Here is a 23,901-nt window from a genome sequence, read left to right on the forward strand (position 1 = left end):
TGATACAGATTTTTGTTAGTTTAGTAAAAAAAAAAAAAAAAAACGGGGTGTATTTAAGTTGACAGCAAGGATGTAAATTAAAATACATGCCTATTTTGATTCAAAAATGAAACAATCAAATAAATAAAATAATTGGATGAGCGTGTACAGTCATTACAACTCTGGCTTTTGCATCCCCCTGTTGTCTTGCAAGGTATTACTCCATGAGAGAATGATCACAGGGAGGGCAATCGCTTGTATGATCCCTCAACTGCTCTACCTTGCGATGAAATAAAGGAGGAGGAGGAGGGGAAGGAGGGGGAAGAGGGTGAAGGAGAAACAAAGCCCATTCAGCACTCCCTCATCTCTCTCTCTCAGTTTCTTTTTCTTTGTCTCCATCTTTCCCTGCCCTCTCTGCGAGGCACGGTACTCCCCCGGCTGATATCACAACCCTCCCTCTTAAAGCTGTAAGGTACATGCTTGTGCTTTATTTCATTGCTCATTTTCCCAGGGATGGGTACATTCTCACACGCACGCACACAAACACACACACACGCGCACACACACGCATGCGCACGCACACATACACGCATACGCACACACACGCACACACACACACACACACACACACACAAACCAATATGACGCTCTTGTGCAGTGTGGGCCATGGCGAGGGGAAGAGGGTTATATTTTCCCCTTGAGTTAGGACACCTCATGACAAATGATAATGGATAATCAATAAAGCGGGAAATATGAGGCAGCAAACTTTATGAAGCCAGGAGACATATTACTCCACAACAACACTGGTTTCCCTTAACAAAGTCACTACTCGACTGTGCCTAATAATCTGAAGGAAAATCAAAGGACCCGCGACCACATCAGCAATATTGGCAACTTATTCCACTTTAATGGCATTTTGATTGATTTTTTCCCTGTTCCTAATGGTCGTTTTATAGATTCCACACTGCCTCTGCAAAACAGTAGTGTGTATTAAACCTCCCTGAAGGCAAACGGTAGCCATTAACGCTCTTGTCTTACTACCACTCATAATTGGAGGTTGACCACCACCACATTCTGGTCTCTCACATAACGTGCAAACATATACCTCTTGAAAGAGGTCCCCCCTCTTTTTTTTGTCTCTGCAGCCCTTTGATATCATGGTCATATAAGGAGGCTGGTCTTCCTTTCTTTTTGAGGGATGGGGTTAAAAATAGCCATAAATAGGTGACCTTGGCGCTGACATTGTGGAATTTCAGCCAGGCATTGACCTGATGAAAATGGAAGGCCGGGGCGCTAATAAATCAAAATGCTTTTAAAATGAATTTACCCTAATGCTCATTCATCACAGGCTGTAATGCTATTTGTAGTGCCAGGATTCGCTGCTGTGCACAAACACAGCAGTAAATAACAACAGGCCCTTGCATCCCTCGCATCGTTGCAGCCTCCAACATCAGCATACATTTATTAAAGACGCCCCCGCCTTGCATGGCAGCACTCCACTATGACACCCCGAGCTTCTCTCTGGTACACACACACACACACACACACACACACACACACACACACACACACACACACACACACACACACACACACACACATTCCTGCCGTGCTCTTTAAATACACACACACACATAAAACATACAGGAAAATAAAAAGCATAATCTGAGAAACACCAGACGTGGGGAACAAAGCCCTGCAGCACGACTTTGCACCTTGTAAACATTCACTAAATTTACTGTAATTGTCCCGTGTTGGTATAAATTCTGACTAAGGTACCGCATCGCACTGTCAACATCTGAACAAAAAGAAAAAGGAGGGAAACAGATAGAAGATATGAAACAGCACAACCTCCATTGGGGATTTGCAAAAGAAAAACAGCCAATGTAAACAAATCACAAGCCCATTTTATTATAGAACTCCAAAACAAGATAAAGTATGTAAAGAACAACAGAGCAACCAAGGTGTGATTCCTTATGGCTTACTCGTGTCATTTGTATCTAAACTTCCTCTCTCTGCTGGTGTGAAAAAGTCATTATCTGAAACGCAGAAAATGTTGAGAAACCTCATTAGATAGCAACATTTGTTGAGGGAGGACCGTAATAAACAATAATGGATGACGATTATTATTGCCCCTGACACTGATGAGCTCCTCGGCAAGTTTGTTTATTAATTAAAAAACCCACTATTTCCATGCGTGTGTGTGTGTGTGTGTGTGTGTGTGTTTGGGGGGGTGGAATTAGCCATTTCCTCTGTATGCCCATCCTCTACCCACACTCCCCATGCACAAGCCATTGAGCTGTGGAGGGGCACTCGTTCATCAAACTTCATGGAGCAAGGCAGAGACAGGTCCTGATAATGTGCGCCGCTAAAGCTGATTTTCTATGATGAATCTCGGAGCATATAAATTGGCTAATATCTGAAAACATTTACAGATACTAGAAGAATTGACTACTTGTGGGACATGATGGATGAGGCTCTCCAACATTGGCCGACAGCTCTGCAAATCTCTGCGGCTGCCTTAAGCCCTCATTTGATTTTCCAATTTACTCCTTTTAAATTTATCCTCCCGTATTGGGGGAAAAAGAAGATGGGAAAATAAGAATGAGACAGTGAGACATGAGGTAAAAAAAGCTTTTTTTTAAAAAAAAAAAAAAAAAAAAATTACATATAATATGAAAAAAAAAAAAAAACCAACCAACTTTGATGTGTCGGTGCTGTTTGATTACATGAAGCGGTATCTCCCATGCACAAGCTCAGTCCCTACAGAGGTTACTGGGTCAGAGCTTACTTGCTTTCACCTGATTCTCACTGATAGCAGTTGAATGAGACTATACTCCCGTGTGTGCGTGAGCGTATCAGTTGTCTGCGGCACAGTTATAATAGTAGATCCGTTGAAGCTTTGCATAGTGAGGGGGCTTCCTGGGTCAGACTGCTAGACTATGGCACAGGCTGACTGGAGCATTTCTGGAAAGGAGTAATTAGTATACTTGTCAAGGGAAGAGCCAGACTGCTGCTTACCTCCCTTGCACCCACCCTTTGCTTGCACGCACGCATACACACACACACGCACACACGTCTTGACTGTGACTCCCTCTCGTCTTGCTAATGAAGTGCCCTTGTTCTCATTATTTTGGGGGGGGCTGGTGGGGTTGGGGGAATGTAGCCCCCCAGCTCTGCCTTAGCAATGAGGTGAGAGGACCACTTGAAGACAAGAGAGGAAGAAACATTACCAAGATATTGGATACCAAGATTTTACTGGATAGAGCATAATACAATATTCGGTAATCAACACGTCTGATCTGCAAAACACTGAAGCCATTATGAGTCCTGTCAAGGAACCAGAGGATAATAGTCAATGCTAACATTCTCACAGTGTTAACATCAAACACAGGACATTTATAACCTTGCGTACAAGGCTTCTGTAAAGGAATGTGACAATAAATCTTAAAGGCAGTCGAATCACATAGTTACAAAACATGGAGCAGCAATCTAATCTGGAGCTGGGCCTTGGGAAAATGGAAAAGGTCAAATAGCTAGCAAAATTGCCTTCTCAAAAAAGTATGTCTAAATCTAGAGCCACATCAGCTCCTGTCAAAGGAGGAATAGAGAGAAAGATGAAGAGATAGCGGAGGGGTGGTGGTGGTGGGGGGACCAAAGAGCAGGAGCTCCCCCAATGTGCTTGCATGTGACTTTTTAGAGGTAACATAAACAGATATAGAGCTAGAACGGCGACACAGTCACCTGCACGGTTGCACTACAATTTTCAGTGGTCGCAAGAACTGCACGATAATTTAGCGTACGCACGTCATTGTCATGAATGAGCTGAATATCGAGTGTTTCAGGATTCATCGGGAGATATAAATTGTGTCACTCATGGCTCTCCCTACTTTTGTGCTGTTGTGAGCGTGTTTACTTTCGGTCCATGACCTGCATTTAGTGGCTCTAAACTGTGTAAAAGATGTCATTAGACCAGCTCCCCCTCCCCAGCCCCCCGCTGGCCTGTCTGCTCGCAAGACACGAGAAACATTATGGCTGCTGATACCCTACTCAATACATAATAAAACTGCTTTGAATGTATTGATTTATTTACAAGTGCCACCAGATAGTCTTTCATTCTGCCTGACTGATGCTCTCTCCAATAAGTTTGCTGCGAGGAGACGTAGGCGGCGGCTTGTTGGTGCCGTTGTTATGTTGAGGTGAGGTGGTTGCGCGTGTTCCTTGCGGAGGGGAGGAGGAGAGGCCCACAACCGGCAAGCAAAACAAAACAAGGAAGGGACAGAAAACAATTTAAAACTCTGTATTGATCCGCCACTCGTGATTGTACATATATTTCTCATTCCCAAAGGCTGCATTTCTGTGTCTCTTAAATGCAAAGGGAAAAGGAGGGAGGCAAATACAAGACACTCGCACAGTTGGGGGGTAATGTTCCTTATATAGAAGTCTATTGATCTTCACCGGAGCGCCTGCCCGCCCTCCCTCTGGAGTCCAACAAAACACACAAACACACAAACACACGCACGAGCACAGTCTAGGGGCCGGATGGGACATGAAGAATACGCCTGCCAATAGCTAAACCGGCCTGTTAGCTAATTGCCAGCAAAGACAATTATCCTTGCATTGTTTCATAATGGAAACACATTACTGGGTCCGAATATACAGGGGAGATCAGGGAGATTTGAGTGAGCAGCCTGTGTGGGCAGCGATTCATTTGGAAAGGCCAAACGGGTCACGAGGAGACTGGGGGGGAAGCTCAGTCAAAAACATCCCCTCCCATCCATTGACAACCAAGCGACAGGGGAGAGGTACAGAGAGAAGATGGTATCATTTGGAAATATTCTACTATAATGGTTGAACACTATTCAAATCCTATTTTTCCCATTAGCTTATAGGTCCAGATAAATGATTATCCTGTTAAAGCAATCCTGTCCCCCATGAAAGCACTTTCAATGAGAACGATGGCGATGGCAGCACCTGCACAATGCCGTTCTCGTTCAAACTCGGAATCGAAGACGAAGAAATCCAAGGAGCATCTTCTGCTACACACCCAAGGCAAACAATAATAAAGTGTGTTTTTAACTGTATGGAGATAGAGGTGCGCTGCGCACTATTATCTGAGACAGAGTGCCTCTCTTGGATGAATGACCTGTTCTACAAGCTGCTCAGACTTGTATTTTGACAGGCAGTGGATAACAGTGGGTCCAAAGCAATCACATCTTTGACTTTGACAAATGGTTTTGCGGTGGTTGAAATTGAAAATAACACACATCCCCTTTAATCTCTTTCTTGATTGAATTGGAAGCACGCTGTTTTGACATTGTGCGTCTCACTCTCAGAGCAGCGACGACTGCGAGGGGACACACACACCCAAACTTCAGCGTAGGTCCACTGAAATTCAATTCAATTCTGAAGTCCAAATAATTTAGTGAATCCCAAATACGAGATGAGGAAATTTTCTTTTTTTTTAATGAATGAATGACTGAATAAATGTTACACGTACAATGATCCGAGTAACAGTTGCAAAATGTACCAGCTTATCAGTAAAGGCATTAAACCCAACCAAAGTTAGCATGGGGAGTTTTTACACAATTCCTCTCTGGACTGTCTGAAAAATATTCATCTGTGGAGCATAGTTCTCCTGCAGCTCATTCATCAGTACTATCAAGATACATATATATATATATATATATATATATATATATATATATATATATATATATATATATATATATGAAAAACTTTAAACATTTTTTTCTCCACTTGTCCCTAACTCATTTTTCCTCAGTGGATCCCAGAAAGAAGCAAGGAAAAGGAGTGGATAAGAGAGTGTATGCGATTGGGGGGTGAAGGAGGGAAGAAATCAGAAGTGTTATAAATAACACTGGTGAGGTGAGCAAGCATTGATCCACGCTGCGGTTGAGGGGTGGTGGTCTTCCCAGTGCTTAATTGCTAGTCGTGTGCCCTGGGATTCTGCTACTGCTTTAAGTGGTCTGTTTCTCATTAGGCTCGCACAGAATGAAAATACAGCGGGTAGCCATGTCGATGCGAGTGGAAACGGGACTGAAACAGAAAGGGGGATTCGAAAGACAAAGTGCTACAATTATAGTTGATGGATAGAATGATAGAAAGGACAGAGTGAAAAAAGGAAAAATTGTTACTCACGCATTCCACCCTGGAGGTCTTGAAGAAACCTGTCCAGGATGATACGGGCCATCAGCGCAGGAGACAGATCGACCTTTATTTGGATTGGATAAAAAAATAAATTAAAAAAAAGGGGGGGGGGGGGGGGTTAATCTGACTTTGAAAATAAATGAATAAAATAGGCATCAGTGCCTCAAACAGTGGCAAAAACAATCAAACAGGTACTTCTTTCTGTAGAATTCCTTCATTAAAAAAACCCTCAGATTAAATAGTACATAGGATTTTGGAAGCACGAAAACACAACAAAGAGGCAAAACAATTCCGTCACTGATATTAGAGAGTCGATCTACCCTCGACTCTTGTCACACTGATAACAGTGTTAGTAATGAATCCCAATGATATTATTGCCTTTCAAAACTTTGACCGAACTTCTGACAGCCCACATGCAAATGAGTCTTTGAGAGCTTTGCTTTGTAATAACCCTTTCCCGCAGGAACAAGGAATCGCTTATTACCAAGCAGAGAAATGCCTTGGCTCCCATCAAATGAAAAGATATTAATCTCCCATCTTGTAGGAAAAAAGTAGCACATGCTTTGCCAAGGGTAGAGACAAAAGAGAGCTATAATCATAGGATAATAACCAAGGTACAACTGTAGAAACCAATAGGATCGCTGAAAACAGTGTTAGGAAGTAGTCATGTCCTGATAGCAGAAATGTGCAACTTGGTAGCGATTCCTTGACTAAGCCTCTGTGATTTCCAGGGTCAGAGGTCAGCCTTGCAAAGTGAACTTCTGGGGTCATTAGTAATTAGTAGAGGTGCTATCAAAAAAGAGGAATGGGGGGAGGTAATTCAAAAAACAAATGTGAGGCTAACTGCGGCCAATGCAAAACAAAGAATACATACTACTGTGGGCAGTGAAGCAACTGGAGCACCTTCTACCAAGTATGCAACAGTATACGGCTTTATTTTCGATTATCTCCTGCGGCTACAATAGATTTTAAGCTGAGTAAAAGGTGTGCACTGAAAACCAACAACAAGTTTTCCGGTTTAACTGACAACAACTGTAGGAGCTATTTACCTTTAAAAGGCACAAAAGGAGTGTGGAGTGAAAACAAAACCAAAGAAGACATACAAGACAGTTCATTACTAAGTTTTGTAGCCTCTTTAGTACAGAGGGAATTAAAACACTGCTTCAAGACTACCATTCCTAGACATCTCATTATGAAATACACACTTGCAGTTGAAAATCTGTACCCCTCTGTCTTGTTAGCATAATGGGATTGAAAGCAAATTTGCCCATAGCTTGTATTGAAAATGTTACGTCTCATCTTTTCTCTGATGCTCGCTGGGGGAGCTGACGCTGCGGCCGGGAACGACTCCTGTCTAAACAATGTTATTTTACCAACAGTTGTATTTGTTAACATCGCAATAACATTAAATTAAAGGAGAAGCGTATAAATGGCCAAATGTGTCTATAATAATTTATGGGTGAGGCTGGAGTTTATATCTTCATTAAGACCTCTCATCGCTCTCAGAAGCATTCGGATCATCAGCTATAGTTTGCCGTGTTCCCCCTTCCCTATCCGATCTGTGCTTACTGGCCTTTGTCCCATTGAAACCTATGAGAACAACAGATTCCCAGTAACCTGCATCACAGCTGACACATGAAAAATGACGACATTACCGATGCCGGCTCAGCTGAGATAAGAACCACCTGATTAGTTCAGGTACTTGGGTTTCCCTAATTCTCATATTAATCACGAGTCCGTCTCAATTCTCAAGTCGGACCACTGCATTTGATGAACTTGGGACAGACAGCCTTGAAATTTCATTGAAAATAATGAGAATTTAATCAATTTCCTGGTCTGATTTTATTATCCCCGAGCCCTGATTGCATGACAGGACCCTTTTAAAAGCCTGCATGTATAAGAAATCCTTGGGACACATAAAGGGTGTAATAACATGGCATTAAAAATAATATTCTTTATTTCTTTGACTTTGGTATCGTCACATACATCATTTTTTAACAAAATTAAAAATAGCAGAATATCTGAATGTACAAAGCATGACAACAATCTTCATCATCATTGATAATATTTTTATAACATATCATATATATGTATATATATACATATATGTGATTAATCATAAATTACTAGTAAGATTAGTTAACACTGATTATTATGGGTTAGATTTGATTAGTATTATAAAAGAAGATGCCTCTCACCTCACAATCTAAGCTATTCAAACTTATTATGATCTAGAGGGTTCAAGGAACCGAGTACCAGACCACAACTGGCATCCAAAATACACCCCATGAATTATATTACGAACCCACCACTTGACAGAGAGCAAATACACACTTTGATTAACGACTGGCAAAACAAACTTCCAGCATTGAACCCCGAACGCTGATCGCTCTACAAGGAGTACTTTTTTTCGATTGGAGGGGGACTTGGACTGATTTTCAGAGAGTACGTAAAGCCTAGAGCGGCCACAGCCAAGCTAAGAGGCAATAATCACAGATTATTTCTAGGGCCAAAGAAAAAAACGATTCAATGAGCAGTCCTCATCATTTTTTATCATTTCCAGCTCTATTGGTGATATACTGTCTCATAAAGGGATGAAACTACATCAATTAGTGGTCTGAGAGAGCATGAGTGCTTGGTTTAAATGTTAAGTAGCATATTAAAATGACAGTTAAATGGTTCATAGACAGTTATCTCTGAGCTGAATTTAATCCTTTAAAAAAAAAAAAATAATGTGTCAATTAAATGGAAAATGAATAATGTCAGTCGGGTTTGAGGTGCCAGTGGTGCATGTGAACTATACTGACTTCAGATGAGGAATCCTTGGCACTGACGCCAAGTGCCAGTAAAAATCTGAATGTGTCTTTCTTGGCTTTAAAAAGATGTACAGGGATCACTCTTCAAATAAACATTGAATAGTAGATTCTGAGGGCAAAATAAAAAAGTACACCTTTTCAGTGATGTAATGAAGATACTTAATATTCTAAATGGTGCACAGGTTAATTATATAGATGTAAATACAAAAGTAACACAGTTGAAATGTTCAGATTGGTAAAAGGTAGCAGAAAATATTAAATATCACTGAAATTTACATACAGAAACAACTAAGTTGATTGCTTCGTTCCTGCACAATTACAGAAACAACTTAGTAATAAACTCATAAACCCCAGCAAATACCAACCGAATACCTTGGATTTACAGTAATGTGCGGCTGCATGTATGCACACGGCTGCTGCCACCAAAATCGAGGTACGAATACAACACTGACACCCAAAAGTGAAGAAAGGGTGAAGCGTTGGGAGTGGCAGGGGGTTGCAATCAACACATGACCCTTTTACCCTCACCTGTCCGCAGTTTACGGTAACTGTGTCTGGGCTGCAATTAGGAAAATTACATAATAAAACACACAGAAAAAAAAAAAAAAAAGGAAAAAAAAAAGTATTTTCACATCTGCTTAATGGAGGTGAGTTAATGACATTAAATAATTGATAATAGAGGTGACCATTTTACCAATTTTCTTAATGACTAACAGACAAGAGTGAAAATCAAAAGCCGCTGCCGGCTTCTAAATATCCATCTATAGAGGGAAAAATAACAGGCATCACTTGCAGAGATTCTTTGAAGGTAAGGGAAGAATGTTCAAGCGGGAGAAAAATAAATAAGTAAAGGTTACACCATTACCTCATTGGCCAACTCCAGCAAGACGGGAGCAGTGGGACGTGCCTTGGCTACACTCAGATATCTATTTTAAAGCAAAAAACAAACAACAAAATCAGGGAAAAAAACTAAACAAACAAAAACATTGTTGACAAGGACAGACAGGAGGGGAGAAGAGGACCGGCCCCGGCTAGCCAAGACTTGCCGATGTCCCTGATGACTTTGCCCTGGGTGGCATATGGCGAGCTCAATGTGGTTAAAACAGCGCTGCTTGAAGGGCTTCAGATTTCCTTCAAGCCAGACAAGCGTATGATACTTAGTTAACCCCCGCCGCCCAAAAATCCCCCCCCTTTGCCAACTAGAACTGCAGCTCCCTTTCAGATCTTACCCAGATCATCTCTGAGGTTTGTTGTTGGGTAAGTAGATTAGAAGGGCATTACCCGGCCTTGTCCCCCCAAAACAATGGCTTAATAACCTAGATAAAAGATAATTGCAATATGCAAACAAGCTTTTCCCTTCATGGCCCGTGTTTTTATTTTCTAACCCCAATTCATTGAATTACAGATAATCAGCCCTTTGTGGGCTATTTAAGGCAAATCTTGGAAGGCTGATGATTTTTTTTTCCCTTTTCCCCCCTCTTGCCTTCAGTTTGACACAGAGAACAGAGCTTTAACTTAGCAGGTGCAAGTGGAGGTCTGGAATGAATCTGGAGTGTGGTGATTTGTTTGGAGGAGATTATATCTGTCACTGTGGACCACCTACTCTCATGTTCCTTCATGAGCCACAGAATGGGCACAGCTTTATAAAAAAAAAAATTAAACAGTGATTGAGATGAGAGGAAGATAATCAGACTACGCAAGACAGAAATGAAAGGCTGTAAAGTAATTAAGAGTAATTCAGTACCTCTGGTAATAGCTTTCAATGACATCTGGTGCGTGGTGTCTTGAGATTGTTTTTTTAGTTCGTTTCTGTGGCAGAGAAAAGCATTAATGCAAAAAGAAAAAAAGAAAATTAAAATGATAAATATCACCAATAGGTGATTCCTTTTTTTATTAGTGATTTTTTTTTCAACATGGAAATAGATGCAATATAGAAATACTCAGCTTTGCCCTCTCTTTCACATTCTGCTGTGCGAGCGCCTGGGATTACAGGTCACTGTGATTTCATTTCAATAAGGTTGCTGAGGGTCAAAACGGGCCAAGGCAACCTTGTTCCTTCCCCATCCCCCTGAATCAAAGCTTTTATTAATACCCCCCCCCTTTTTTTTTTTAGATTAAACAATGACCCTATTTGACATTCCATGAGCTGACATTTCCATGCAATTCAAATCGTATCTTCACCAAAAAAAGAAATAAATAAAAGGGGTGGACCTGGGACAAAAGAAGGAGCACATTGGTTAAAAATCAACTTATTTAAAAACTACTACACACACACACAGACACAGACACACACACACACACATAAAAAAATAAATAAAAAAAAAGGTAATTCCACAGAGACGGCCAGTGTGACTGACACATGTCAGGGGGATGATAAATGACTCCATTTTCTGCCTGTGCAGCCTTCTGCCACTGGCGGCAGCAGCCATTTATCATCATCCGCTGTCAGCCGTGGAAAGCGGCAGTGACAGTGCGAGTCAGCAAACATTTAGCACACGCAGCCACACTACACGGGGAAATTATTATTGTCAGAATAATAATGGTTTAGCATAATTTATTACAGGTCCACCAAATAAGCAGGGGCTAGATGTTATTAGACAGATGGATGGGAAGGCTTGGCAGACATCCACCGAGGCTCGGGCAGGCAAGGGCCCTCAATGTGAACGTGAGGAGGTGGGGGGGCGAGGGGGAGGTGGAGGGCCGAAATAAACAAGGGTATGGTGGGGGGGGGGGCATCCTCCAAACCAATCAGAGAGCTGGCAGTTCAATTACAAAGAAATAAAGGGACATTCATCATTCAATTAGGCACCTGTCAGGGCTCACAAAGGAAGAAAACTTCTAACCTGGTACTCCAGGGAGAAGATGCTCAGAAGAGTGGACTGCGAGTGACTGGAACAAATAAAAGAAGGACAAAGTTAATTACCAGAGTGCATTGCACAGAGACAAAGGGAGGAGGGGGTGTTTCAAAGCGGGGGCCAGCTGCCCTGTAATCTAAAGGAACATGAAAACAAGTGTGGCAAAGTTGTTCCAGATGAACACCTCTGACAAAGGATTCCTGCCGTGCAGAGGTAGAAGCGGGGGAAGGCTGTGTGAGGTACACAAGATGAGAAGAATATAGCTTTTTTTTTTGTGTAAGTCATGGATGTATCTGGTCTGCAGTAAAAGGGCATGAAAACACTAAATTGATGTGTGCTTCATATTTTAAAGTGCACTAAGTGCTTGCTCGTGGCAAATGTTATAAGTGAAATGAGAGGGGAAACAAAAGATAATAATTGAAGTGTTTGGCAGAATGCGGTTATTTTTCACACTGTGTTTTGTGGGATGTTGCTACAAAATCAGACGCTGTAGTGTGGGAGTCATCGCAGCTTCACCGTCCAGGACCGGTGTACTGGCTTCTCTGGCCCTCCCACTAAAACCCAAAGGACTATGAAAATGGAAACTTTTTGCTGCAGGGAGCCGGGACTCCCGGGAGGGTGACCGAATCCTTGGGTTGCCATGAGCTACGTTCATCTCGGGACGCGGTCAATGTCAAATACCGGACGGCCAGGCTAATTCGGAAAACATAGCTGAGCCAATCGTGTAGTCGCAGCCGATCCCGTATCTTTCCCCGACCCCGCTGCACCCTTGGAGCTGATGGTTTTCGGCACAGTGACAGATATTATTGTAATTGTGCAGTGCATGCATCAACCCTGTGTATGACCAAAAATCCAATGAACACAATGCAAATGCGGACACAGACACAGACACACACACAGCCACACAGACACACACACACACAGCCACACAGACACACACACACACACACACACACACACACACACACACACACACACACACACGCGCAGTTGTCTCTGGTGGTTTTCAGCATCCACCTCCTGCTATCAGTACGCTAGATTGTTAAACGTAATGGACTTTTTGTTACAAGTCACCTGAGAATACTATGTAAATACTGACTGAGAAGCCCAGAGCTTCTCATATCCCGTGAAATATGGAGCGTGCATAGACCTTTAACATCAATCACTATAAATCTCAAAGCTGCATTGTACACACGGTCAAAGAAATAGGGTAAAACCAAATTCAAGTTGTTGATTTTTTTGTTGAAACTGAAATTGAGAGTAAGAGAGGATCGTTGTCATTTTTGGGGCCAGTTTATAGCAAAGAAGTATTTGGGAGGCGCAAATATTAATATATATACACACACACACACAAATATAACTAGACCCAGTTAAAGATAATAACTCAGGGTTTTTGTTATCAATTTAACTGAAACAGGCAGTAGATCATCTCTTATCGTTGTTGTTGAAAACTGGTGTTACTGAGGTCAACAAAAGGGGGTCAGAAAAAAATGTGGCGGGTGAAATCGGAGCACCTAACAAAATAATTATCCAGAGTTATTGTTTTAAAAACCAGCTGCGGGCTTCGCAGGCTTAGCTTTAAACTGATTTATCGGGATAAGTACAACCAGGATGGGGAGTTGTATGTTGTTTTATGTTGCAAAAAATAAAACATCATGCTGTAATTTAAATTAAAAAAGGCAAGATCCTGTATTTCATCGCAGAATGAAAGCAGTGCTAAATCCCAGGGGTGTCCAGAGGGATGGCGCAGGTTTAAACATCTGCTACACCTTTCCGCTAGTGTTAATAAAAATCAAGCTTTATTTTTGTTTCATTTCTTTGGTATGGATGGTCAAAAACCACTTGAGGTAGCTGGAATACCATCTTCCATCCCTCCAAGGCCGCACCAAACACACATTCCCGAGTTCTCACTTTGCCTTTTATAAGCCGAAAAACGTTCTTCCTCCGGTTTGACAATGGAAAATTCCCAGCAGCTGAATTACGGTTAGTAAATAAAAAAAAAAAAAAAAGAAGAGCAAAGAGTGAAGTAAAAGAAGAGGGCACAAGAGGGGAGAAACTCTGAGGTGGGGGGAGAAAAAACAAAACAAAAAAACAGCATCTCAGCATTAATTTACAATGATGTTTAGGGACAAAGGGGCCACCGCAATTAAGGGGGCCATTAAATGGTCAACTGTCAACATGTGGACACTTAAGGGAGGGGGAAAAAAAAAGAAGAAATTCTTCTACACTTCAACCTTGCACCTGAACATTTCAACAACATTACTGCCTTATTGTTGGCATGGGACCATTGCGATCCCCTCACCGGGACAGACATCTGTTAGGTTTTAAATGGATTACTCTCTATAATGAGCATGATTACTCCCTAATTGCTAAATCTATACCCTGTTAACTTAAAAAAAAAAAAAAAAAAAAGGGGGACGTAAACTGCTCTTAATATCTTGAAAAACATATCTATTTCAAAAAACACCAACAACTTTCAGAAACCTTTGTTTTTATTCATCATGTCAGCCCATATTTTGTCAACACTGAAATTATTTTAAAAAAAAAAGCAAAAAGGTTTGCGGGTGATGAAAGTGAGTTTGTAATGTTTTACGCCACTTTTTTCCTTTTTTCCCCCATTTTAAAAGAGACAAGTTAGTTCGTCATCGCGGCTTTTTCTTTTTAAGGCACGTCTAGTCTGTGCTCTCCTGGGCACAGTACGCTCAATTCAAGCCGAATCATGGAGCCAAGACGCATCACAGTTGTAGCATTAAATTTCCACTTAAACGGATCCGCCGCTTAGCGTTATACTGCCTGCCTTATAGGGATTCTAACCTTCAGGTTAAATAAATGAAATGACACAAAGTATAGTAGGCAGTTAATAAAGATTTGTTTTGTTGTTTTTATCTTAAAACATGCATTTTCATTCAAAAAAAGTATATATATATATATATATATATATATATTTACATTTTTTTTTTCCCCCTTATGGCTTGACCACACTAACCATGTTATGTTACAAAGTGTAAGCCTGCATGTGTTTATCATTTGCTGTGCTGCTGATGGGGTCGCGAGGGGGTAGCTTTGGTCAACGTACTTTAGAAGATTCAAATAAATTTGTTAAAAAAAAAAAAACATTATCATTGAGAGAAAATAGAGACATCTGTGCAGAGCCGCTTTGCACAAACACAGGGTCTTTAAATTGTATTTCATGAATTGCAGTGAAGTTTGACAACGTGACACCAAACCAGTGATTAGTTACTGAAACGTATTCATGAGAATAACCAACGCACTTGAAAATAGATTTGAGTGACAACATAGCACTTGTATCCTTATCCTGACCTTTGTGGGAAGAAAAGAAATGAACTTAAACATGCCCCTCCGGGATATCATTTACAATATGGAGTAACAGAAGGTTGGGAGACACAAGACTGGTTAAGAAATCATTCACTCTCAACCTAATTATTGTCCCTTACAACGCAACAAGACGGAGCATTAATATGCACTGGCACCCAAAATAGTAAAGCAGGAGATGAAATTAAAAACAATTAGGGACTTTCACTTTGTCACGGAGCCGCCATGCTTGTCTGGTCAGTGCTTTCGGCTCTATTAAGTTATCCCGCAGCTCGTGAATCTGACAAATTCAAACCCGAGTGTTGAATTGCCTTATCTCCCCGCGCAGTCAGCGTACATCCGTGTCCTCACAACACGGGGAGGAACGGCGGGGATAACGCTAGAAATCCCCATCAACCTAATTAATTGGAGACGGGGGACGTTTCAAGCTATCAATTACATTCAGAATCTTCCTATTTACAAATAATTAATTATAAACAATAGCTGTAATTTAGGTAATGAAAGCCACCTGGCTAATGGCACTGGTATCATATGCTGTGACAGTGCTTAGAATTTGGTAGATTTGCATGCAGAGCGTCACATGGTGTGACTCTTCAGGGCATGGAGCTGAGGGATTTAGGCGTTGCAAATTTTACTAACGCCAATAAAGAATCATGAGAACGATTAGAGAGCGTATGGAAATATTGATTGGTTTAGTTATAAATACTTCGCTCAACTGTATTGGGGCACTCTTGGCTTTGCCTGGTGGGTTTCTGATGCTGTCAAGATTTCCATGCACGTCTCGGGGTTTTCTCTCGTGGAATGGCACTGACAATTAAACACGAGGCATTTACTTTTTGCATATCAATACTTCTCAAGGCGGAAATAAACAGTCGAATGTAGTTTAAACAATATGGTAATATGATGATAATTACACATGCTGATAGGAAAAATGTTCACATCTGTCCCTCAGCCGAAGCCGCTGTCATCAACGACAAAACATATGTGCGGGGTTAAAAAAAAAAAAAAAAAAAAAAAGGTTTGCAGCTTTATCGAGAAGTGCAATGCCAAAGACAGAAACAAAAAGCAACACACGTGCACAGTAGGTTTCATGCAGCTTTACAGAAATACTTGCGTAATGAGCAGATATGTTTACATTGTTAAATAAATGTTATTAGTTTTCCACTAGTTCTTCTATTAAAAACTCAGTCACAGTCTGTAATATTAGGGTTATTCAATGTAAATGATTGAAAAAAAATCTCCGCGTGTGAAATTAAATCATCATTTCTATTAGTTCTCACAATACTTTCCAGATTGTAACAAGTAAAGGAATTTATCCAAAACTTGCCTCCAGTGTGTTCTTCATAATTCATTTCCGCCCCAAGGAGGTTCGATCAAAATGACCACCTTTTCCGATGATGAATCTGGCAAGACTCAGGCCCGAGTCATCCTCACAGATGAGGTAATGTCTTGAACTTTAATTCATGTTGTGTGAAGCCCCGATTGGTCATGTTATTCTAGGCGTTTGATTTGATTAAATAGCCCCAAGTAACATTAGCTAATTTAACACCGCTTCATCATTAGCTGGGTTCTCCTCTCACATTTGCACTTCAGCCTTAGTCTTAGGTAGAAAGTTCAGCCGTGGAGTGTAGCCTTGAGCTGACACACAGTATATACTTTAAAACCGGGGCCTTCATACTTTATCTTTAAACTTCCTGTCATCTCCGGTGCCTTGAGATGCCTGAACTGTTAACTTTGGCAAGAAGTGTGGAAAAGATTCCACCCCGGTCACCGTCCTTTTTGTAATTTCTCAGAAACGCTAATAACTTTCATGACCATGTTGGACAACAGAGAACTTTTTTTTTTACCATTTTACTTAAAGAGCATAGCTTAGCGTACTGTTGCACAAAGTAGTAGAAGTGTTTGCTTAAGCTGAGGCTGCAACTTGAGATAACGGTCATTGTCAATTAATCAATTATGAAAAAATGTGAACAAAAAAAAATGTGACGGCATTTTGGTTGTTTCCCCCTCGCCAACGGTTACATCGTGAAATACTCCCAACCTAGAGATAATCGATTTACAATTATAGAACAAAAAAACAGGAAACTATTTTCATCTGACAAGCTGTTATTACAGGAGTTTGATTTTTGCCAGACATATATTTTTAAGCGACGGCCATGCAGGTCAAATACCCCTTAAATTTAGTGGCAAGAACACATTTCACAAAAACATAGAAACTGCTTGACACAGTAATCGAAAATTCTTTAGTGACAGCATTTCAGGAAATGAAATTTCATTTTCCAGAGTTAAGCGTTCTTTGCTTTTCACCTAACAGGTGCCTGGAATGGTGGATAGCCACAGTCTATCTACAAAGCTTAGCTGCACTTCAAATGCCAAACCATGCACGATTCTTCAATTGGGAGTTGAATTGGTTAATCTGTTGTCAAACAGTTAGCAGTTCATTCCAGGAAATTTACCTAGCCAATGGGTAAATTTCATATTTGAGCATCTAAGAAATCTGATAAAAGTTGGGATTTTGTGGATGTTACTGCTGCTGGTCAGTTTGAGAGATTTGTCTCTCAAACTGAACACTTGGTTTTTCATGAAAATACATTTAAAAATCCCTAATGCTTATCTCTACTGGGGTTACAATCCAGTAGTGGAACTCTTTATTTTCCTTTTTATTTTATTTTTTTTTACAGCTATTAACCAAGTCTTGAGGAAAATTAAAAATTATGTTCCTGTTCTCCGTAAAGTGGCGAGCATCCGCTGATCTGGCAATGAAACACATCACACTGACGAATTGCTTATTTCCCCCGAAGCATGACTGGAGAACTTGTACCATTCTGGGCAATTTGTTTCATTCTTCCTTTGCAATTGATCCCGGTGTGCAAAGAAAACCCGGGGGAGAGAGGCTCTACCACGGCTATCTAGCTGAACTGTGGTCCCTCTGAAGGTTTCCCTCGACATAGGCTTGAAGGACTGCACCAATGATGCGCCCCGGAAAAACGGAGAGACTGTTTTTGAATCATGTGGAATTTTTGCCGCATAAATATATGCATCCTAAATCCAATCTCTAACCATGCAGTCAGGGTCCCTTGTAATTGTTAAAAGCAGCACCGTACATGAGCAACGGTCTGCTTACCTCAGTGTTTTTAGCTCAATGAGCCGAAAAGGCAATGCAATCTATAGCGTGCTTGGACAACATCACTATGATATGAAGAGGAAGTAGTCATTCCTCTGCTTCCTAATCAAGTAATTGATTGCATCTATTATTCATTAACTACTCAGCCTGACATGAAGTTGTAAACTCAGCACGGCTTCTCGAATTCTTTCTACGTCTCCCCACTCCACTTACACTTCATTCATCTCTTCACCCTTCGAGTGCTCATCTAACCACATAAAGCTGCGGCATTACTTTGCCAGCCTCTCAGCCTGCATGAGTTGTACCCCTAAGCCCCAACTGCCAGTTTGTGTTTTGTTCAATATTGGCAGGCAGAAGTGTGTGTGAGGCACTGTTCACTGGAGGCTGCTGGGGCCTGCCCTCACAAAATCTGCACTAGATCACCCTCTGGCTAATGTCATTGCCACTTCCCAGCTACAAAATAGCCTTCCACATTCACTTGAGCTACAGGAGAGCGGCTCGGCTGATTCCACAGAGAAAATGGTGGAAATAGCAGTTAAATTGCAAAATAATCCAATTGGGACCATTTTGAACGTTTACAATGTTGGCACTGACTTCCGAGTGTGTAAAATGTCTTAAAACGCTCTCCTCACATCATAAAAAAATATGCACATTTTGCATTTTAAAAACCATCAGTGAAGCCTTTTAAAATGACAAGTACTACTAATAATAATACAACTTTCATAAACGAAGTGAGTGCACCAATAAATGTAGGCAAAGAGTGTCATCATTCATGATTGGTAGAACCCCCAAAGTAATTCTAGGCTGAAAAGTATGGCGGTAAGTGAAAAGAGAAATTATACCAAAACAGTCAGAAACCCTTTTGACGATGCCGAAAATACAGCATCACGCTGGTTTCCAAAGATGACTATCTCATCGTTCATCATTTTCCTGATAACTGAGCGAATACACCAAGTAATACGTATATATGTATATATGTAAATAAACATATAGCTGGCCTTCTATTTGCTCATCACCAGCAAATACAAAAAGTAGAAGGAAAAAAAAACCTGTACAATTTTCCAAACAAATGCACAACAAAATAATAAAATTAAAACTCTGAATCAATAACATTTGATCAAAATTTGGGAAAAAAAATTTAAATAAAAAATAATTTTGTGTATTTTCTCAAGTTATAAATTTAAAAGTAAATGTAGCTTAATGCCTCAAGTCATAGTAACGACATCATTGAGTTTACACAACATGTTGAATAGTATAAACAATCCAGGCACAATAAATAATCAATGAGTAAATCCCTCAGCTTGGTCCCAAACCGAGATATTACCATCAAAAACAAAGTGTCTGGAGCCAAGAAATCACCATATCAATGGCACATGCCACAACAACCCTGCCCTTCACTTCCTCCCAAAGATCATAGCTAGATAAACCCCAAATAACAGAGAAATTAACAAATGCCTGACATTTGCTCAACATCCATTATTCTGACACTTCTTCAGAATTTCAAAAGGCTGAACGCATGCTTAATCAACATTCATATTCCCAGAGCGATCTGCCGCACCATATTGCAGCCCGCCTCAGTGCCAATGAAAACGGCACATTAGGGCCCAATTCGAAAACGTTCAGGGACTCCTCACCAGGGAGCTGTGTGGATATGCGCGCGCCAGGATGGGATGAGGAGGCAGAGGGAGTAAGAGGCACTTGCCGTTTGGAGGGCAGGGACAGTTCACACTTTACTTTTCAAGCGGTTTTCCAAAAAGGAGTCATCTGTCGGTTTCTGCACACGTTCACGCCTTCTGTGGCCGCGAAAGCCATATGAGGAGTGGGCTGAATGGAGTTTTAAAGAGGGGGGTAATCATTACATCCAGATTCATTCATAATATACCGCAGAAGGACACAGATTACTCACATTCCCTCCCCCTTTTTTCTCATCCTCCTTAAACAGACTCTCTCAGGGGACAAAGGGTGGAAGGACAGGGGTCCGCTCTGAACCCAGGGGAAGCCAGGCGAGGTCTTGCAGAGGAGCCCATCATTTCCAATTCTAATACATGGCATAAGAAGGACCTAATGGGACTGATGTCACTCCCGCCCTCCCCTGTGTGGACCTTCGATGAGCCCTCCCCCTGTCCCCCTGCTCTGCTGCTCAGCTTTGGTCCAGATACTTGGGCAGGACACGACGGCTGGCTAAGAGGAGGGCAAGAATGGGGGTTGATATTTGCATGTGCCTCCATTGTGCGTGGGGGTAAAAAGTGACAGCACTGTGTCCAATTCCTTTCCCCCCAGAGCAGCTCAGGCCCAGGAAGGGAGGCCAGGCTGACAGATGACTCCCAACATCTGTGTTATGCAGCCGTTACAGATGAAGGACTCCTCAACGCAATCTCTCTCTTTCTGTCTGTCTGTGGGACCCTCCCACTCTCCTCCCACTATACTCATAGCACTAAAGAAAGAATGACAGACCGTCCGCGGAAATTACCTTGAAATTGTCTGTAACCGTGGCTTTGTGCAAAGTTGAAATTTTCCTCCCTTTAAGGGGCAAATAAAAAGCAATGATTTTAAAGTGGCTGATATGCATTGATCTGCATTACTGTGTATCAAAAATATAACGTGGAAAAAGACTGGCCAAAATACTAAATTTAAGATCGGGATGTCAATAAAAATTTGATCTATAGCTGTGTGATGTGAAAAGTTGTAAGTCCATGCATCTAGTATGTATAGATCGCAAGGAAATATAAAGTGAGGTGCACTGCAGTTATGTACGCATTACATTAAAGCTGCAATTATAATTGGAATGATTAGACGTCAACATTGAAATCAAAAGCAGGCGATTATGAATCTACTATTGTCTGACACTAACAGTGAAATTTTTAAACTCTCAGGTAATTCAATGTGAAAAATTTTGTTTTTTTTTCTATTTGTTTCACCATTCTATGACAAAGTTTAAAAAGCTGAAGTTAAAGTTATCTGCTTTGCAAATCAAGGTTTAGAATGTTTCACTGTTTTTTGACATTTTATAGACCGATTACTTAGTCAATACATCCATATTATAAGTGACCGATCAATCGTATACGAAAGTTATCATGAGCAACTTAACAATTAATTATATTACATTATGAACAAACACTTATTGCACTTCATTATTACCAGCTTGCATCAACTTGCATCAGCTAGGCAGCATGCGCAGGTATTGGATAATCATAATAGATGCCTGAATAAAATCTGTAATACTATGATTAGTATATGGGATTTGATACAAGAATAATCTTTTATTGCCAAGGGCTTCCATATGACATTTGCAGACGATGGCTGGCACAGCATGCCACTCTAATGTCCATTTAAAGTTATTTAATACACAGTTGATTTCTTTAACTTGATTATTGTAACCCAAACAATTATCTGGCCACTCCTTCAGTGCACAACAGCCCGCTCGCCCCCCGCCCTGCCATCTCCATCCTGGCCAATATTTACGCAGTGGCAGGGCTCCCACACAGTCCGAGGGGACAAGAAGGGTATGGGGTGGGGGTGGCTGACTGCCGTGCCTTAGCGCATGCTAAGAGATGATGGATGGCCTAGTCGATATGTTATGTCTTAAGAGCCTGATTTCCTGCCAGTCCAATCACTAACCCTCCAGAGTCCAGCTCAGCTGATTGGACAACCAGAATAATTTCGCAGGCTGTGAAAACACTACTGCTGTGCCTCTCTGTCAGGCCCGGCGACGAGACTCAGGGATTTTAGAGAGCAAGGACCTCCCTGAGATTGGTTATGGTGAACGAAACAATAACAATAACCAGCAAGACTAAACATTACGGCCAGCACCTCCGAGAGGGACACATCATGAAGAATTATTGGAATGAAAACGACCTTGTTTTCCTTTAATTATTATACCCACCAGTACCACCGCCACTAAGGTGTTTGTTAAAGACGGTTTAGATTTGGACGCCAAAATGAGAGGAACCTCAAAAAAAAAAAAAACATTTGAAGGACCTCCTAGTGTCAATGACTAAATGTGCAGGGTACTGTATGCACTTAATACTCATGGTATACTCTGTAAAATGCTGACAGTGGGAACAAAGGCAACCTCAGGCTGGGCTACGTCCCCTTTGGGGACATGATACCTTCTTCTAGATTGGTGATTAGGGCAAAATGGAAGTAGGAAGCTCCAAATGCATGCGACTTTGTAAGTGACCTGGACAGGATCAGCTACGGTGTCCCAGTCGCCTTAGGGGATTACACATGTTACATTCAATAAAGTGAGGGCCCTCAGTGTCAAGGAGAATGGCAAATACCACCATTAACCTCTCTCTTCGATTTCTGGGTGTGCAGGCCTTCCGTTGCAAAAAAAAAAAAAAAAATTGGCTAATTTTGTTGAGGGAGCCTATGAGTAGCGAGGAATTCATTAATCATAATAACAAGTGAGCAGGGGAATTAGGAGTATTTTACAATTGAAATAAAGCAAGATATACAAAAATAGTTAATGGAGGGTTTATAGAGGGGCCAATAATGTAGCCCACTCTTTCAGTTTACACCGGGTTTCATTGCAGGATTGCACGATATTTTCTATTTACTAAATGCATGCCAGTTTTTAAATGTGTACAGGAATGTAGGGTTACATGTGATCATTACGCACATCAATTTGATGATTTAACTATTACATGTAAACAAACATACGGGTTTGTTTACATGTCACGACACAAATACAACACAACACTGCCCAAACCGAAGACTCTCTCAATAACTTACGTGGGAAATCTTTCCTTGAACATCTTCATACACTGTCTGGTGGGTCGAAGATGCTCTGTCCATCTTGCTATCTCTTTATATTCAGCTCGGGAGAGTCTCATCTTTTTCTGATCGGCTCCTGTAGCGATCTGAACAGAGACATCGGAGTTTGGTTTCCTGTAGCACTCATGGCAATCTGATGTTGACATTTCAACAAAGTGTCAGCTGGGCTGTCAACAACTGTGACGGCCCCTCACTGCTAACAAAATCTAGCTGTACTTGGCTACCGCGAGGTACACGCGAGATGGAAATTAGGATAACAGTTTAAAGGGTCGCTGAGGAAGAAGCGTATTTAACATGTAGTCAAATCAAATAGTCACAGAACGATGAATACCACGTAACAGTTGTTTACCATTAATTCCGGACTTGCTGTGGACAGCTCCATGAGTGCAGCTTCCCGCTAGGAAGTTGAAGTCCGGACTTCTGTGTAAGGAGTGCGTTGATTGGTTGAAAGAACCGACGGTCTCAGTATACTGAGAGATGATTGGCTGGCTTGCTGTGCGAAGGCGGCTCCCGTGAGTAACGCGCTCTCCATTGCATCTTTCTAGCACGGCTCGGTCTTCGAACTGTTCAAATTAGTATTCATAATTCGTGAAAATCCTGTCAAATTGATGAAATGCTCCGAAGACCGACGGGTGGGAACAGCTTCTGGCTGGCGTCGAGTGAGGGAGAGAAAAAGAAGCATCCTTAGATGGAGGAAAGGAGGAGCGCTTTCCTCAAGTGTGTAGACTGATAGGCGCAGCCACTCACTACGTGTTGTTGTGTCATTTATTTCGGTTTTTTATTCTAGTATTCGCATTTCCACTCATTAGGGAATCACAAAGGCAACAGTTGCGTTTTTCTGCCTTCT

The 23,901-nt window shown here is 41.3% G+C and overlaps 1 protein-coding gene across 1 annotated transcript in view; it reads right to left on the minus strand.

Annotated features, from left to right (window-relative positions):
- cdin1 (CDAN1 interacting nuclease 1) overlaps positions 1 to 23,675 on the minus strand; it is a 57,371-nt gene extending 33,696 nt beyond the window's left edge. Inside the window, exons 1-6 of the mRNA XM_086155016.1 lie at positions 23,404 to 23,675; positions 23,013 to 23,140; positions 11,810 to 11,855; positions 10,711 to 10,775; positions 9,832 to 9,892; positions 6,142 to 6,214 (exon numbers count right to left, since the gene is read on the minus strand). Of these exons, the coding sequence (XP_086011142.1) occupies positions 6,142 to 6,214; positions 9,832 to 9,892; positions 10,711 to 10,775; positions 11,810 to 11,855; positions 23,013 to 23,140; positions 23,404 to 23,436 (406 nt within the window). The 5' untranslated portion in view covers positions 23,437 to 23,675. The remainder of the gene's footprint in view (positions 1 to 6,141; positions 6,215 to 9,831; positions 9,893 to 10,710; positions 10,776 to 11,809; positions 11,856 to 23,012; positions 23,141 to 23,403) is intronic.
- Between the last annotated feature and the right edge of the window lie 226 nt (positions 23,676 to 23,901).

The sequence above is a fragment of the Fistularia commersonii genome, chromosome 1, assembly GCF_037954325.1.
Source record: "Fistularia commersonii isolate RoL2024-O1a breed Wild chromosome 1, RoL_Fcom_v1.0, whole genome shotgun sequence".
NCBI classification, from domain to species: Eukaryota; Metazoa; Chordata; class Actinopteri; order Syngnathiformes; family Fistulariidae; genus Fistularia; species Fistularia commersonii.